This window comes from Berghia stephanieae, chromosome 3 (genome assembly GCF_034508935.2).
Source record: "Berghia stephanieae isolate SIO BIC M18660-M18661 chromosome 3, UCSD_Bste_1.3, whole genome shotgun sequence".
Classification (NCBI taxonomy): Eukaryota; Metazoa; Mollusca; class Gastropoda; order Nudibranchia; family Aeolidiidae; genus Berghia; species Berghia stephanieae.
In genome coordinates this window covers 35,740,464-35,753,233 of record NC_088362.1, presented here as the reverse complement: position 1 = coordinate 35,753,233, position 12,770 = coordinate 35,740,464, and the positions used below count along the sequence as shown (strand labels likewise).

Below are 12,770 nucleotides of genomic sequence, written 5' to 3'. Positions count from 1 at the left end.
TCTCTGTCCGATGCACAAATCCTCTATCTTCGATCTACATAACCTTTAACCCCGTCCTTTCCAACACCCGTCTCCAACCCTCCCGTTCCTTTTCCGCCTCAGCTTTTGTATCATTCAAAAGTACTGTATCATTCGCATACATCATATTCCATGGTGCCTCTCGCCGAATGGGTTCTGTTAGGACATCCATTACTATTGCAAACAGCAGTGGGCTGAGCGCGAATCCCTGGCGTAATCCAACTCTTACAATGGATCAGCTGAACCAACAGCTGTCCTTACCACTGTTTTGTTTCTTTTATCGAGGACCGTGACTAATGAACACAAGTAACATGGATGGAGAGAGCAGCTATACTCATCGATGTTTAAAAAAAACTGTGGCTGAATCACACCTTCATTCAGACTGCGAGGTTTACTAAAACAACAACAATAACTACTACTTCTACTACTACTACTACTACTACTACTACTACTACTACTACTCTTACTACTATTACTACTACTACTACTACTACTACTACTACTACTACTACTACTACTACTACTACTACTACTACTACTACTACTACTACTATACTACTACTACTACACTATTACTACCACTACTACTACTACTTCTACTACTACTACTACTTCTACTACTACTACTATTACTATTACTACTACTACTACTACTACTACTACTACTACCACTACTACTACTACTTCTACTACTAATAATAATAATACTACTACCAATACAACAACTAATACTACTACTACCATTACTACTTGATTTGACTTGAAAACGTCAAGAATGCGCGGTCTGGGTAGAAAGTACAGCGCACAATACACTCCATGTCCGATCTGGTGGTAAAGGACGATATCAAAGACATGGAGTCGTCAATAAATGTTTTATTGGTCATGATGGATGGGAAAGAGATTAGACCAAAGCCTGATGGAATCAAGTTGGTCCTATGTGAGATTATGGTAACTGGGTCTAACATTGTTTGTGGTGAACATATTATTGAACCAAAATAAATATCATGATAACGTCAAATAGCAACGAAAAAAGATATATGAGGGACGTTTCGGGCTCAAAACATTTCTTCAGCTAACAACAAAAACGTTAATATAACAGATTTCAAAACACTAGAATATAATATGAAACAGAACTTTAAAGGTTATTAATGTTTTTGTATTGCCTGAAGAAGTGTGTTTAGACACTTCTTCAGGCAATACAAAAACATTGATATAACAGATTATAAAAGACCATATTACTCGACATGGAACGCTTCGGGCTCAATACCTTTCTTCAGCCACCATTAGAAAACAATGAAAACGGTCATAATATAAGGTAAATCTATATCGATGAAAAAAGACGTCTTTGTACGTTCAATCAGTACAAACGACGACTTTTCTTGTATTTCTTATTGGCTGAAGAAGGGGTTTGAACCCGAAACATTCTCATGCTAAAATCGGTTAGTTTAGTATTTATTGTTTAGAGTCCACATGTTCTAAAACCTAAACTTAGTATACAAAATATTCCAGAGATAAAATCCAACCTTGTGCATAGATGAAAGAAAATGTTATTAACATGTTATTCCATGTAGGGAGACCGCTGACATCAATCGTAACTACCCTGAACCAGGATCTCTCTACATATCAGAATTGTTTGGATTCAGATGAGGCCGAATTAATCTCTGAAGAACTAAGAAATATTGCAGTGCCCTCCGTACTAAAGTCACAACAAGATCTTGACAGCCTCAAAACTCTGGCCCAGAACCGTGACCAAAGGAAACAATTTACAACATGAATGGAGAGAGCAGCTATACTCATCGTCTATGACAATTCTCAGCAAGCGCCATTTCGACTGCGAGGCTTACTACTATCTAATATTATTCAGAGTAAATACACTTAATTCTACCTACAGTACCAATACTCGTAACCGTCTCGTACAAAAGACTGTCCGCTGAACTGTCTAACAAATGACACGACTTGGTTTGACTTGAGAACGTCAGGAGTGCGCAGTCTGGGTTGAAAGTACAGCGCACAATACACTCCATGTCCGATCTGGTGGTAAAGGACGATATCAAAGACATGGAGTCGTCAATAAATGTTTTATTGGTCATGATGGCTGGGAAAGAAAATAAACCAAATCCTGGCGACAATGTTGGACCTACGTGAGATGGGCACATGATAGCTGGGTCTAACGTCGTGAAGGGCGTTGAGGAGATAGAGGAGCTCTCAGTTGAGCTGCCGATGGTGGAGTATAAGAGTGGAGTGGAGGAACCAGAAGCTGACATTGTTGTTGGTTTCGGGGTAGGTGTTGTGAAGGCATCTGTGCTGTATTTGGATCCGTCGTCTGAAATAAACGTGAAAGTTTTATATATTTTGTATGTATTTGTGATACAAAAGTGATACAAAAAGGTCAAAGTTGAAGGCAGAAGATCAAAATACAGACTATCAAGAACATGGGTGGATGCTGGGAAAGGCTGGAGTGGACTCTCTCTCTATCTCTATGTAGCTAAAACAAAAGCGTTCAACAGAGAGCAGCCTCTTTTGGTTCTCACGCTACCATGTTATGACGATCGACCCAATCAGCAAAGTCTGGTCCGCATTCGTGCACCGTCGCAAACCCGCCGGGTAGCATCGTCACAACACACCGTTCGACTAGATGCTCTGCCGTCTCAGGTTCTTGCCCACAGCGGGTACATATTGGACATGTAGAAAGACCCCACCGATGAAGCGCACTTACCGTTAGGCAGCTCCTCAACCGAAGCCGATTCGCAGCCACCCAATGTCTCCTCTTACTGGTATCAAAGCCTGGCAACTTCTCACCAAGCTTAGAGGAGTGTACGTCCCCGCCCCCCACGAGGGATTGAATTCGTCCAAACCGACTTCCATCTCGTATGTGCAGCTCTAGACGTAGTCAGTGATTCTGCGTACAAGGGTTGCCGGGACTTATTTCAACAGAGAAGAGTGCGTGGAGCAAGCCCTTATGTTGACAATACCAAGAAATGAAATGAGTAGGGAAGTGCCAGGAGACAATAAAGACGAGACTAATAAAATTCACGGCGGCGATGAGGGTAAAGGGTCCCTGACCAACACCAACATTATAACACACAGCACGATACATGACGCCTGTTAGGCGATATTACTTTTTTTCGGACGGAGACAACGCTGTTAACGGCAAAGTATCCATTTTACACCTTATTAAGGTGAGAGAAAGTTAGTAAAGAGACTTTTCCAAGGAGTCAATAATGCGTCGCTTGGGACTCGAACCCAGGACCTTCCAATCAAAAGCGAGTGTCATACCACAAGACCACATAGCCGCACAATAAGGAAATTAAGAACATATTGGCCTCGATGTAAGACCTCTTAGTAGACTCGGCCTTTCAGCCCTCGCGTCAAGTTTATTCCCGATATCAGTCGAAAGGTGTTCGTTTTTTCAATGGAATAACGATCGGAAGGTCCTGGGTTCGAGACTCGCTCGGCGTATAGTTGAGTCCTTGGAGAATGCTTTTGACTCACATTATCTCACCTTATTCAGGTGTAAAATTAGTACCTGGTCTGGCAGTTAACAGCGTTGTCTTTGTCAGGAAAAAATGTAACAGGCGTCATGTCTCGTTGTACATGTTAAATGTTTCTGTTGGCCAAGGATTTCCTGTAAAGCGCTTTGAGCACGTTTAATGGATATTGCTCTATATAAAACTCATTTTTTAACAACAACAACAATAACAACAACACCAACAAAAACAAAAGAAATAAATAAAAAAGAAACGAGTCATTGAAAAGCTTACCAAGAACAAGCATCATGAAAAGGGCTAGAATATGGAATATTTTTGCCATGGTGATTTGGCAAAATATTTTCATTCTCTCCAAACAGACACCAATTTGTGAATCATTCACAGCTTGCTAATAACGAAATATTATGGTTAAGCGCGTAGAGCGGGGTGAAACATGACAAATGCTCTATATTAAAGTGCATATCTAGTTATTTTATTAATTGTTTAATCCAAGAATCTGCTCCACGGAATGCTGATATGTTTAACAATTGAAGAGCGCGCACACTACCAAAGAGAACTATCACACCGTATTGATGCCATACGTTTAGGTTAAAATACTCACAACATCTGCCGACGATATAAAATGTTCTACCACACAAAACTATGTGAAACTTTTAGTGTTTGTAGTCTGATTGATAGAATTTAGTGAGAAGTACTCACCAAAATGGCTGTCTCAAAACAATAACAAAGAGCTGACGCCAATATCGTTCCTTCTATAGATGGAACGAAATTGACTTCAGTCAGCATGGTGATGATGATGATGATGATAATAATAATAATAATAATAATAATAATAATAATAATAATAATAATAATAATAATAATAATAATAATAATAATAATAATAATACTCTTATAGAGCTCACGGTATCCTCAACAGTGCGGCTCTTGGCGCTTTAAATTACATCAACACAAAACAATATAGAAAGTACATGACATCAAAAAAGAAATGATTTCACGGATTTCTTGAAAACAGACAATGATTTGGATTCTCAGATGCTCTGTGGAATGGTGTTCCCTGCAGACGGACCAAAATGAGAAAAAGACCTTGTTCCCGCCTTTGTACGAATGCGTGGGATAGCCAAACGGGTGGTGTCATTGGAGGAACGCAAAGGTCGGGTTGTCGTATGTTTCTTTAGGAGTTCTGTGAGATAGTTTTAACCGTAGACACCCAGATAACCACGCCTCTCGGACAGTCGTCATAATGTAAACACTGGCAGTGATTGGTAAACATAGCAAACTACACAGCTTTTACTATTGATGGTATGTCTATAAGTAAAATAGACACACTGTTATACACCTTGATCAATAGATAGAATGCGCTTGGCCAAGGAGTTCACAACATTGCCATCCGGAAGTATAACGGACCAACACACAAACTCTGTGTAACCATGAACTTTTCTAGTCGGGTTAATACAGTTTAGTGAGAACAACTCACAAACGCGGATGGCAAAAACAATAACAAAGGCCTGAGTGACGTCATCTGCATACTATCTATAGAACCAAAACAGAAAACTGTCATGTGTAAAAATTTATCATATGATCGAGAAAATCGTGTGATAACTAATCACCAAACTGGTGGTACCAAAAACAATAAAAATGATCAGAGTCGCGGTCTATTTCATTCATTTATTATTGTAAACACGCCTAACAGGCAAGACGTGTCGTTGTGTGCTCTGGTGTATTTTAATTGTTTTGTGATTTCTACATATTGATACCTGGACATTTTTACTTCGTTGGACTCGTTAAAACATACTGTTTCTTATTGTATAGTTTTTATCAATTCTTAAGAAAGGACTACTGTATAATTCTGTATTTTATCATGGAAACTGTAAGTTTTAAAAGATTTTTACACAGTCACTTAATGGCCGCCGCACTCTTACGAACATTGTTCACCTTATTTTTAGCCGTGATTTACCACCATCATTATTTTAATAATTGTGAACACTTTTATTCAACATCTGATTTTTACAACAGGCCTCGAGGCGGTAAACGTAAACAACGTCACATTCCAGCTGCGATTTTTAGCTCAAGTGATCCGATTTTTTACAATAATATTAATAAGTACAGGCCTCGGGGAGGCAAACGGAAACAACATAACATCTCAATGGTAACAACTCGTCGTCCACCCCGCCCCCACACAAACCCCCGTCCACCACCAACACTTGTAACTGTACCAACCACAAACAGTTTCACAAACGACAACAATAACATTGTTATTGGTCTTCTGAATGCACAGTCCTGCCGTAACAAAACCGAAGAATTAAACGATTTATTAACGGAGAAGAACTTCGATATTCTATTTATAGTAGAGACATGGCTCTCACAGTCTGGAGACGACCCAGTTGAAAAAGCTATGACACCCCCTGGGTACCAATTTAGATCGTATCCAAGGAAAGATCAGCGAAGGGGTGGCATTGGCGTATTTTATAAAACAAAATTATGTAAACATGTGGAAATCATCGAAATGCGCTGCAAAACAATGGAGGCCATTGATCTTAGATTATCCCTCCAGAATACAAGATACAACTTCAACTGCATCTACCCACCGCCAGCAAACAAGAAAAACAAAATAAAATTACCTGATGTTAGGAAGGAAATCAACGAGATGCTAACTTTGCAACACACGCGTCCTGGCCATTCAATTATACTCGGCGACTTTAATTTTCACTTCGACAACGTCACAGACACCGCCAAATTGCACGAGTCATTATCAGAGAACAACATGTGCCAGATCGTAACAACGCCAACCCACTCTGCTGGTCATATTTTAGATTGGGTAATTGTAGAAAATTCAGAGTTCCAAAAAACCAACGCCACCGTCGATTATCTCCCCTTTTCGGACCACTCCCTCATTTCTTTCAATCTTGACGTTTCAAAACCATGCCAAGAAACCACCACCACATCAACCAGAAACATTAAAGGCATTAATTTGGACAATTTCAGAGGCGATTTAGAAACAAAACTTACTAAAAATTCAATTATTTCTCCAGACCAGTGGAATAGTTGTCTCATTGAAACGCTTGACAAACATGCGCCATTCCAAACAAGGACCGTCACCAACCGCAAGTATGCTCCGTGGTATACGTCGGACGTTAAAGAAGCTAAATCGAAGTGTCGGAGAGCAGAAAGACTGCTGAAAACATCAGGCCTCATGATTCATCGTGAAATATTCAAGAGCGCATTTCGTGCCTGGAAGACAACAATAAAAAAGGCAAAGACCACGTATTTTCTTTCAAAATTTGAAACTTCTAAATCTTGTAAACAATTATTTAACATCTGCAATGATCTACTTGGACGTGAAAGATGCACTTCATTACCATCTACAACCAATCAAAGAGACTTGCCAGACACATTTGTCAACTTTTTTAAAGACAAAATCCATAACATTCGTTCAGAACTAGATCGGCATGAACCATTTATAGATACAAATACATTCTGTGGTACCCCTTTAGACAAGTTCCAACCAGTTTCACCTAGTTTCATAAACGAGTTGATAAAAAAAGCCCCCATTAAATCCTGCGACCATGATCCCCTACCAGCACAGCTTTTGGCCAGCTCCATCGATACATTATTACCATCCATTACATCAATCATAAATACATCCATACTGACTGGCGAAGTTCCATCGTGCTTTAAAAGTGCCCTCGTCAAACCACTTCTGAAGAAACCATCACTGGACCACAATATATTAAACAATTATCGTCCTGTATCAAATCTACCTTTTTTGTCAAAACTTTTGGAGAAGGTAGTTCTTACACAATTAACATCTCATCTTAAGAACAACAGTTTGGAACAACCCTTTCAGTCAGCCTACAAACATCAACACAGTACTGAAACGGCGCTTCTTAAAATCTTTAATGACTTGTTATGTAATGCTGATGCTAACAATATCAATGTATTATGCCTTTTAGATCTTTCAGCTGCCTTTGACACCATTGACCATGACATTTTGTTAAAAGACTAGAAAATACGTTCGGCATAAAAGGAATTGCCCTTAAATGGTTTACATCATATTTACAGGATCGATGGCAGACTGTCGTGGTGAATGGTGTTCAGTCAGAACAAGTTTTACTAAATTTTGGAGTGCCACAAGGCTCTGTTCTTGGCCCTGTCCTTTTTACTGTATATATGCAGCCCCTTTCTAGTGTGATATCCAGATTCAATCTGAGTTATCATTTTTATGCAGATGATACGCAAATATATGATTCAGCACACCTTAGTAATTTACAGTTCTTAATACAACGAATTACGAGCTGTTTTAATGAGATTAAATCCTGGATGTACCACAATAAGTTAAAATTAGATGATAGTAAAACTGAGATTTTAATGTGTGGAAGACCGAGTATCCTTAAACAGGCAAATAAATCACTAATTACTCTCGGAAATAGCACAATAGAATTTTCAAATAAAGCAAAAAACCTTGGCGTCATCATTGATAAAGATCTTTCCATGACAAGCCACGTGAATAACACCATACAATCTATGTACATAGAAATGAAAAAAATAAGCAAAATTCGTAATTTAATACCGAAGCATATAACAGAACTTTTAATTAATTCCTTGGTTTTATCTAAATTGGACTATTGTAACTCCCTTTGGGCGAATTTAACTAAAGACAAAATTAGCAAACTTCAGGTTGCTCAAAATAACGCAGCCAGGCTCATTGTACGCAATAACAAAAAATACCCGTCAGCAACTCTTCTTCTCCGTGAGTTACATTGGCTTCCTGTTGAAAAAAGAGTTGCCTATAAGATTTGTACTGTTGTCTACAAATCCCTGAGCACGAACAGTCCCTCCTATATTAAAGACCTTCTAAACATATATGTCCCCAATAGAAACTTGAGGTCAAGCAATGACCAATCAATCCTTGTCAAACCTAAGCCATTGCGTAAAATAGGTGAACAGTCTTTTCAATTTTCGGCCCCCCATTTTTGGAACTCTCTCCCGTCACACGTGAGATGCTCGGATTCGTTGACAACGTTCAAATCTCGCTTAAAGTTTTATCTTTTTACGTCATAATGTTGCAATATTATTTTCATATTTTGTTGTTGTTAAATTGAATTCGTATCACGTTTCCTTCACACTTGTCTCACTGTAATATGTTTTGTTTTATATCACTGTAAAGCGCTTAGAGCCTGTGACAACGGGGTAAAGCGCTATATAAATGCCATTTATTATTATTATTATAAACAACCAACTATTTTTGTCCGAGCACGTGTGAAGGTGTGTCACAAATTCCATGGTTTTAATTGGTCAAAAATATACTGGTTAACCCTCTCCTTACCAATCATAGGAAAATCGTCATATTCGTTACGATGCAACCGACATTTGTCTCTTTCTGAGTTCTCTTGTACATTACAAAATTTAAGGAAATGCTTTGATGTCAGCTATAAATACTGAACACTGTGTTGTAGAGTTTATTTTGCCGAACAACTTTCTGTATAGAATGTACTTGTTACTTTTTTGTTTGATTAGGAAAAATCTATTTTGTGTTGGGTGGGTGTGAATTTTCGGGGGAAATTCTAAAAACAGCTGGTAAGGAGAGAGTTAATTACATCAACATCGCTCACACATATTTTGTTATAACTAAAAACAACACAATCCACCACAAACTCCGGAGTGTAGATACATTTTCAATTTACTAAAATTTGGAAGAAAATTGAACAGAAACACCCTCGTAAGTAACGAGACAAAACAATGCGTGAACCAACGTTATAATACAACAGACTCCAGCGTTCAAGCTGCTGATTTCACGGAGCCCGATACATATATAAATGAAGGCTGGTTTTTTTCCAAAACTCCATTAGTCCATTTTTCTACTTTTTGAGATTTTCAATCCATAAGAAAAATTGAAATGTAAATATTTTAAACACCAAGTTACATAAGAATTCCCTTAGATTTTTTTGTGAATTTGAAGTTTAAATATAAAATATGTAATAGATCGAATGAAGAAAATTTAAGGTAAATAATCCTCAATATCTCAAAAAGAAAAAAAAACGGAGTTAGGGAGTTTTGGAAAACCGATCTTACAACACGAACAAAAACCGACGGACACAACATCAAGTCATTTGTAACTAATCGACTCAAAACGGTGTTACCTTGAGGGTGGACCAATTGCAGAGATGTGTCTTTGATGCGGCTATGTAGTCTTGTGGATTGACACTCGCTTTCGGATCGGAAGGTCCTGGGTTCGAGCCTCGCACGGCGCATTGTTGAGTCATATTCTCTCACAGTTCTCAAGTGTAAAATGAGTACCTGGTCGTTAACAGCGTTGTCTCTGTCGGAAAAAATTGTAATATCGCCTAATAGGTTTCATGTCTCGTTCTACATGTTACGTGTTGCTGTTGTTCATGGACCCTTGTAAGGCGCTTTGAGCACGTTTAGTGGATATGGCGCTATATATAAAAGCTCGCGTTTCAAGTTTTTTAGTCTGAATTTATGCTGGTCATTAATCAAGATCAGATATTCCCTGACAACCAGCAACACGTAACATGTAGAAAGAGATGTGACGCCTGTTAGGCGATATTACAAATGTTTTTCGACAGAGACAACGCTGCTGACGGCCAAGTACTCATTTTACACCAGAGTATAGTGAGAGAATGTGAGTAAAGAGCTTCCAAGGACTCAACTATGCGCCGAGCGAGGCTCCAACCCAGGACCTTCCGAACCGCAAGCGAGTGTCATAGCACAAGACCACATAGACTAGGAAATAAGATGACATCATTCTGACACCAGAAGATCATTTATACAATGTATGTATTCAGTCCTCAGAGAGAGTAGTCTTACACTTCCAATGAAACAGAAAACAGACTTTTTGACATCACACGGACTTGTTTTCCACATTTGTGTCAGTGCATGACGTAATCAGTCGGAAGGGGAACATTTTGGATTTGCATTCATTTTTTGAAAGAATATGCTTACAAGAGCATTTTAATATTTATTTGAAGTAAATTTGGGTGATTTTTCATGAAGTATTGGCCAGAGTAAGGGAAAGGTACCCAGGAACTGTTTTCAAATGTCATACTTTTTCAACTTGACTAGCTGTAAAAAATATTTAGAAGTTAAAGTAAGCTTTGATATTTCCCAATTTTTTAAGAACTCATTTTGGATTTTTAAAAATTGACCTTCTAGCTAAACTTGGCAACATGTCAGTTCAAACCTTTTCACCATCCGACTGATTTTGTCATTCACTGTAACATTTCTAAAATTAAAACTACCCTGGCATAAATACCACTTAGACGAGGTGGGTGACATTTCCCACTAACTTTTCATGCTCCATGCGTTAATTAAAAACTAATGACACCATGATTGAAGTGCTTTGATAATCTGCTATGCCGTGCCGTCTCTAAAGGCCTTAAATTATTCATAGGAATAAAAGGTTGAATGACGGTATGTGGAGTGGTTGTGGTTACCCATCAGTGAAATGTTAATGCGATCACGATTATTACATGTTGAGTAAAGCCATCTTTTCGATAGAACGAATGAAATTGACGCCAATCAGCTCTTTGCGATTGGCTTTATAGACCGCCAATCGGATGTTTAGTTCGTACTGGAAATATATTAATCAGACTTTAGGGGGAATGCAAATGTCACCGATAACGTCCCTTAGTTGTGTCTAACACACCGAACGCGATATTGAGGACAAGTCACTTGTAAACACTACTTCAAGGGGTATTCAGTGAATAAAATACACAATCACAGCAACGCAGTTCATACAAAACCATAGCAGGAACAAATTTGACGTCACAGCTCTTGGTCATCGTTTTTAAGACAGACAGTTTGGTGATCGGGAACACTAAATTATTGATGATATGCGTTTAGATAACATACTCGTAACATTCGCCCGCCGGATATAACGTAATCAACACACAAAACTATGTGTGACCTTAAACGTTTATAGTCTAATTAGTAAAATTCGATGAGAACTAATCATAAAAATAGCTGTCTAAAAACAATAGCAAATAGCTGAGTGACGTCAACTTCGTTCCATCTCTATCAATCAGGCTATACATGTTCAAGGTTACATATTATAGTTTTGTATGTCGGTACGTTATTTCCAGCTGGCACATGTTGTGAGTATTTTACCAAAACGCATATAATCAATAAGCCACAAAAATGAGATACCAATATCATATGAATGGACATGAATGTCTCTAATAAAGGGATAGATGGAATCAGGTGGTAAAAGCATTCATTCGATAAACGTTTGAAGTTACACATAGCTTTGTATGTTGTTATATCTCATTTGGTGGACAGATTTTGTGAGTAATTTTACTTAATTTAAACGCATGGCATTTAAAGCTTTATAAGAAAGTAGCTAAGCCTGTGTCATAATATTGTATCAAATTATGAAATTAAGGAGCAGGCACCGGTGTAAAATAAAGAACTGAGCAAGTATGTATGAAAGGTGCCAGACAAAGCAAGAAAGAAAAATACAAGAAAAAAAAATCCCAAAAACAAGTTGACCTCGACTGGGGATCGAACCTCAGACCTTTTGTTGGTAAACAGAGGGTTACCATATTAACTGATTGTACCTTACCTACCGGAGTTCCATCACACTACAGAGGTCAAATGTCATGGAAAGCCAGTCTTCAAGATCAAGGGCCATTACTGAGCAGTCGATTATCTTTTTGCCAATTGTCGCCTCCACATTTCCTATCCAGGACTTCCTTGGTTTGCCTCGTGTACAATTCCTATCCAGGACTTCCTTGGTTTGCCTCGTGTACATTTCATATCCAGGACTTCCTTGGGTTGCCTCGTGTACATTTCATATCCAGGACTTCCTTGGTTTGCCTCGTGTACATTTCCTATCCAGGACTTCTTCGGTTTGCCTCGTGTACATTTCATATCCAGGACTTCCTTGGTTTGCCTCGTGTACATTTCATATCCAGGCCTTCCTCGATTTGCCTCGTGTACATTTCATATCCAGGACTTCCTTGGGTTGCCTCGTGTACATTTCATATCCAGGACTTCCTCGATTTTCCTCGTGTACATTTCATATCCAGGACTTCCTTGGGTTGCCTCGTGTACATTTCATATCCAGGACTTCCTTGGTTTGCCTCGTGTACATTTCATATCCAGGACTTCCTTGGTTTGCCTCGTGTACATTTCATATCCAGGACTTCCTTGGTTTGCCTCGTGTACATTTCCTATCCAGGACTTCCTCGGTTTGCCTCGTGAACATTTCATATCCAGGACTTCCTTGGTTTGCCTCGTGTACAA

General features: G+C 38.7%; 1 protein-coding gene across 1 annotated transcript; it reads right to left on the bottom strand.

Moving 5' to 3' along the window:
• Window positions 1-880: 880 nt before the first annotated feature.
• Window positions 881-9,302, bottom strand: LOC144969534 (uncharacterized). Its single transcript, XM_078908669.1, has 3 exons — window positions 9,260-9,302; window positions 3,780-4,213; window positions 881-2,341 (listed from the first exon to the last, which is right to left on the bottom strand). Exons 2-3 carry the CDS (start codon window positions 3,850-3,852, stop codon window positions 1,875-1,877), a joined length of 540 nt encoding a protein of 179 aa, XP_078764795.1. The 5' UTR covers window positions 3,853-4,213; window positions 9,260-9,302; the 3' UTR covers window positions 881-1,874.
• Between the last annotated feature and the right edge of the window lie 3,468 nt (window positions 9,303-12,770).

Bases quoted from the DNA above. Each gene is read 5' to 3' on its own strand.
- LOC144969534 (XM_078908669.1), bottom strand. From the start codon at position 3,852: ATGAAAATATTTTGCCAAATCACCATGGCAAAAATATTCCATATTCTA. The intron at 2,342-3,779 runs GTAAGCTTTTCA...CGTTTATTTCAG, and splicing joins TTTCATGATGCTTGTTCTTG to ACGACGGATCCAAATACAGC.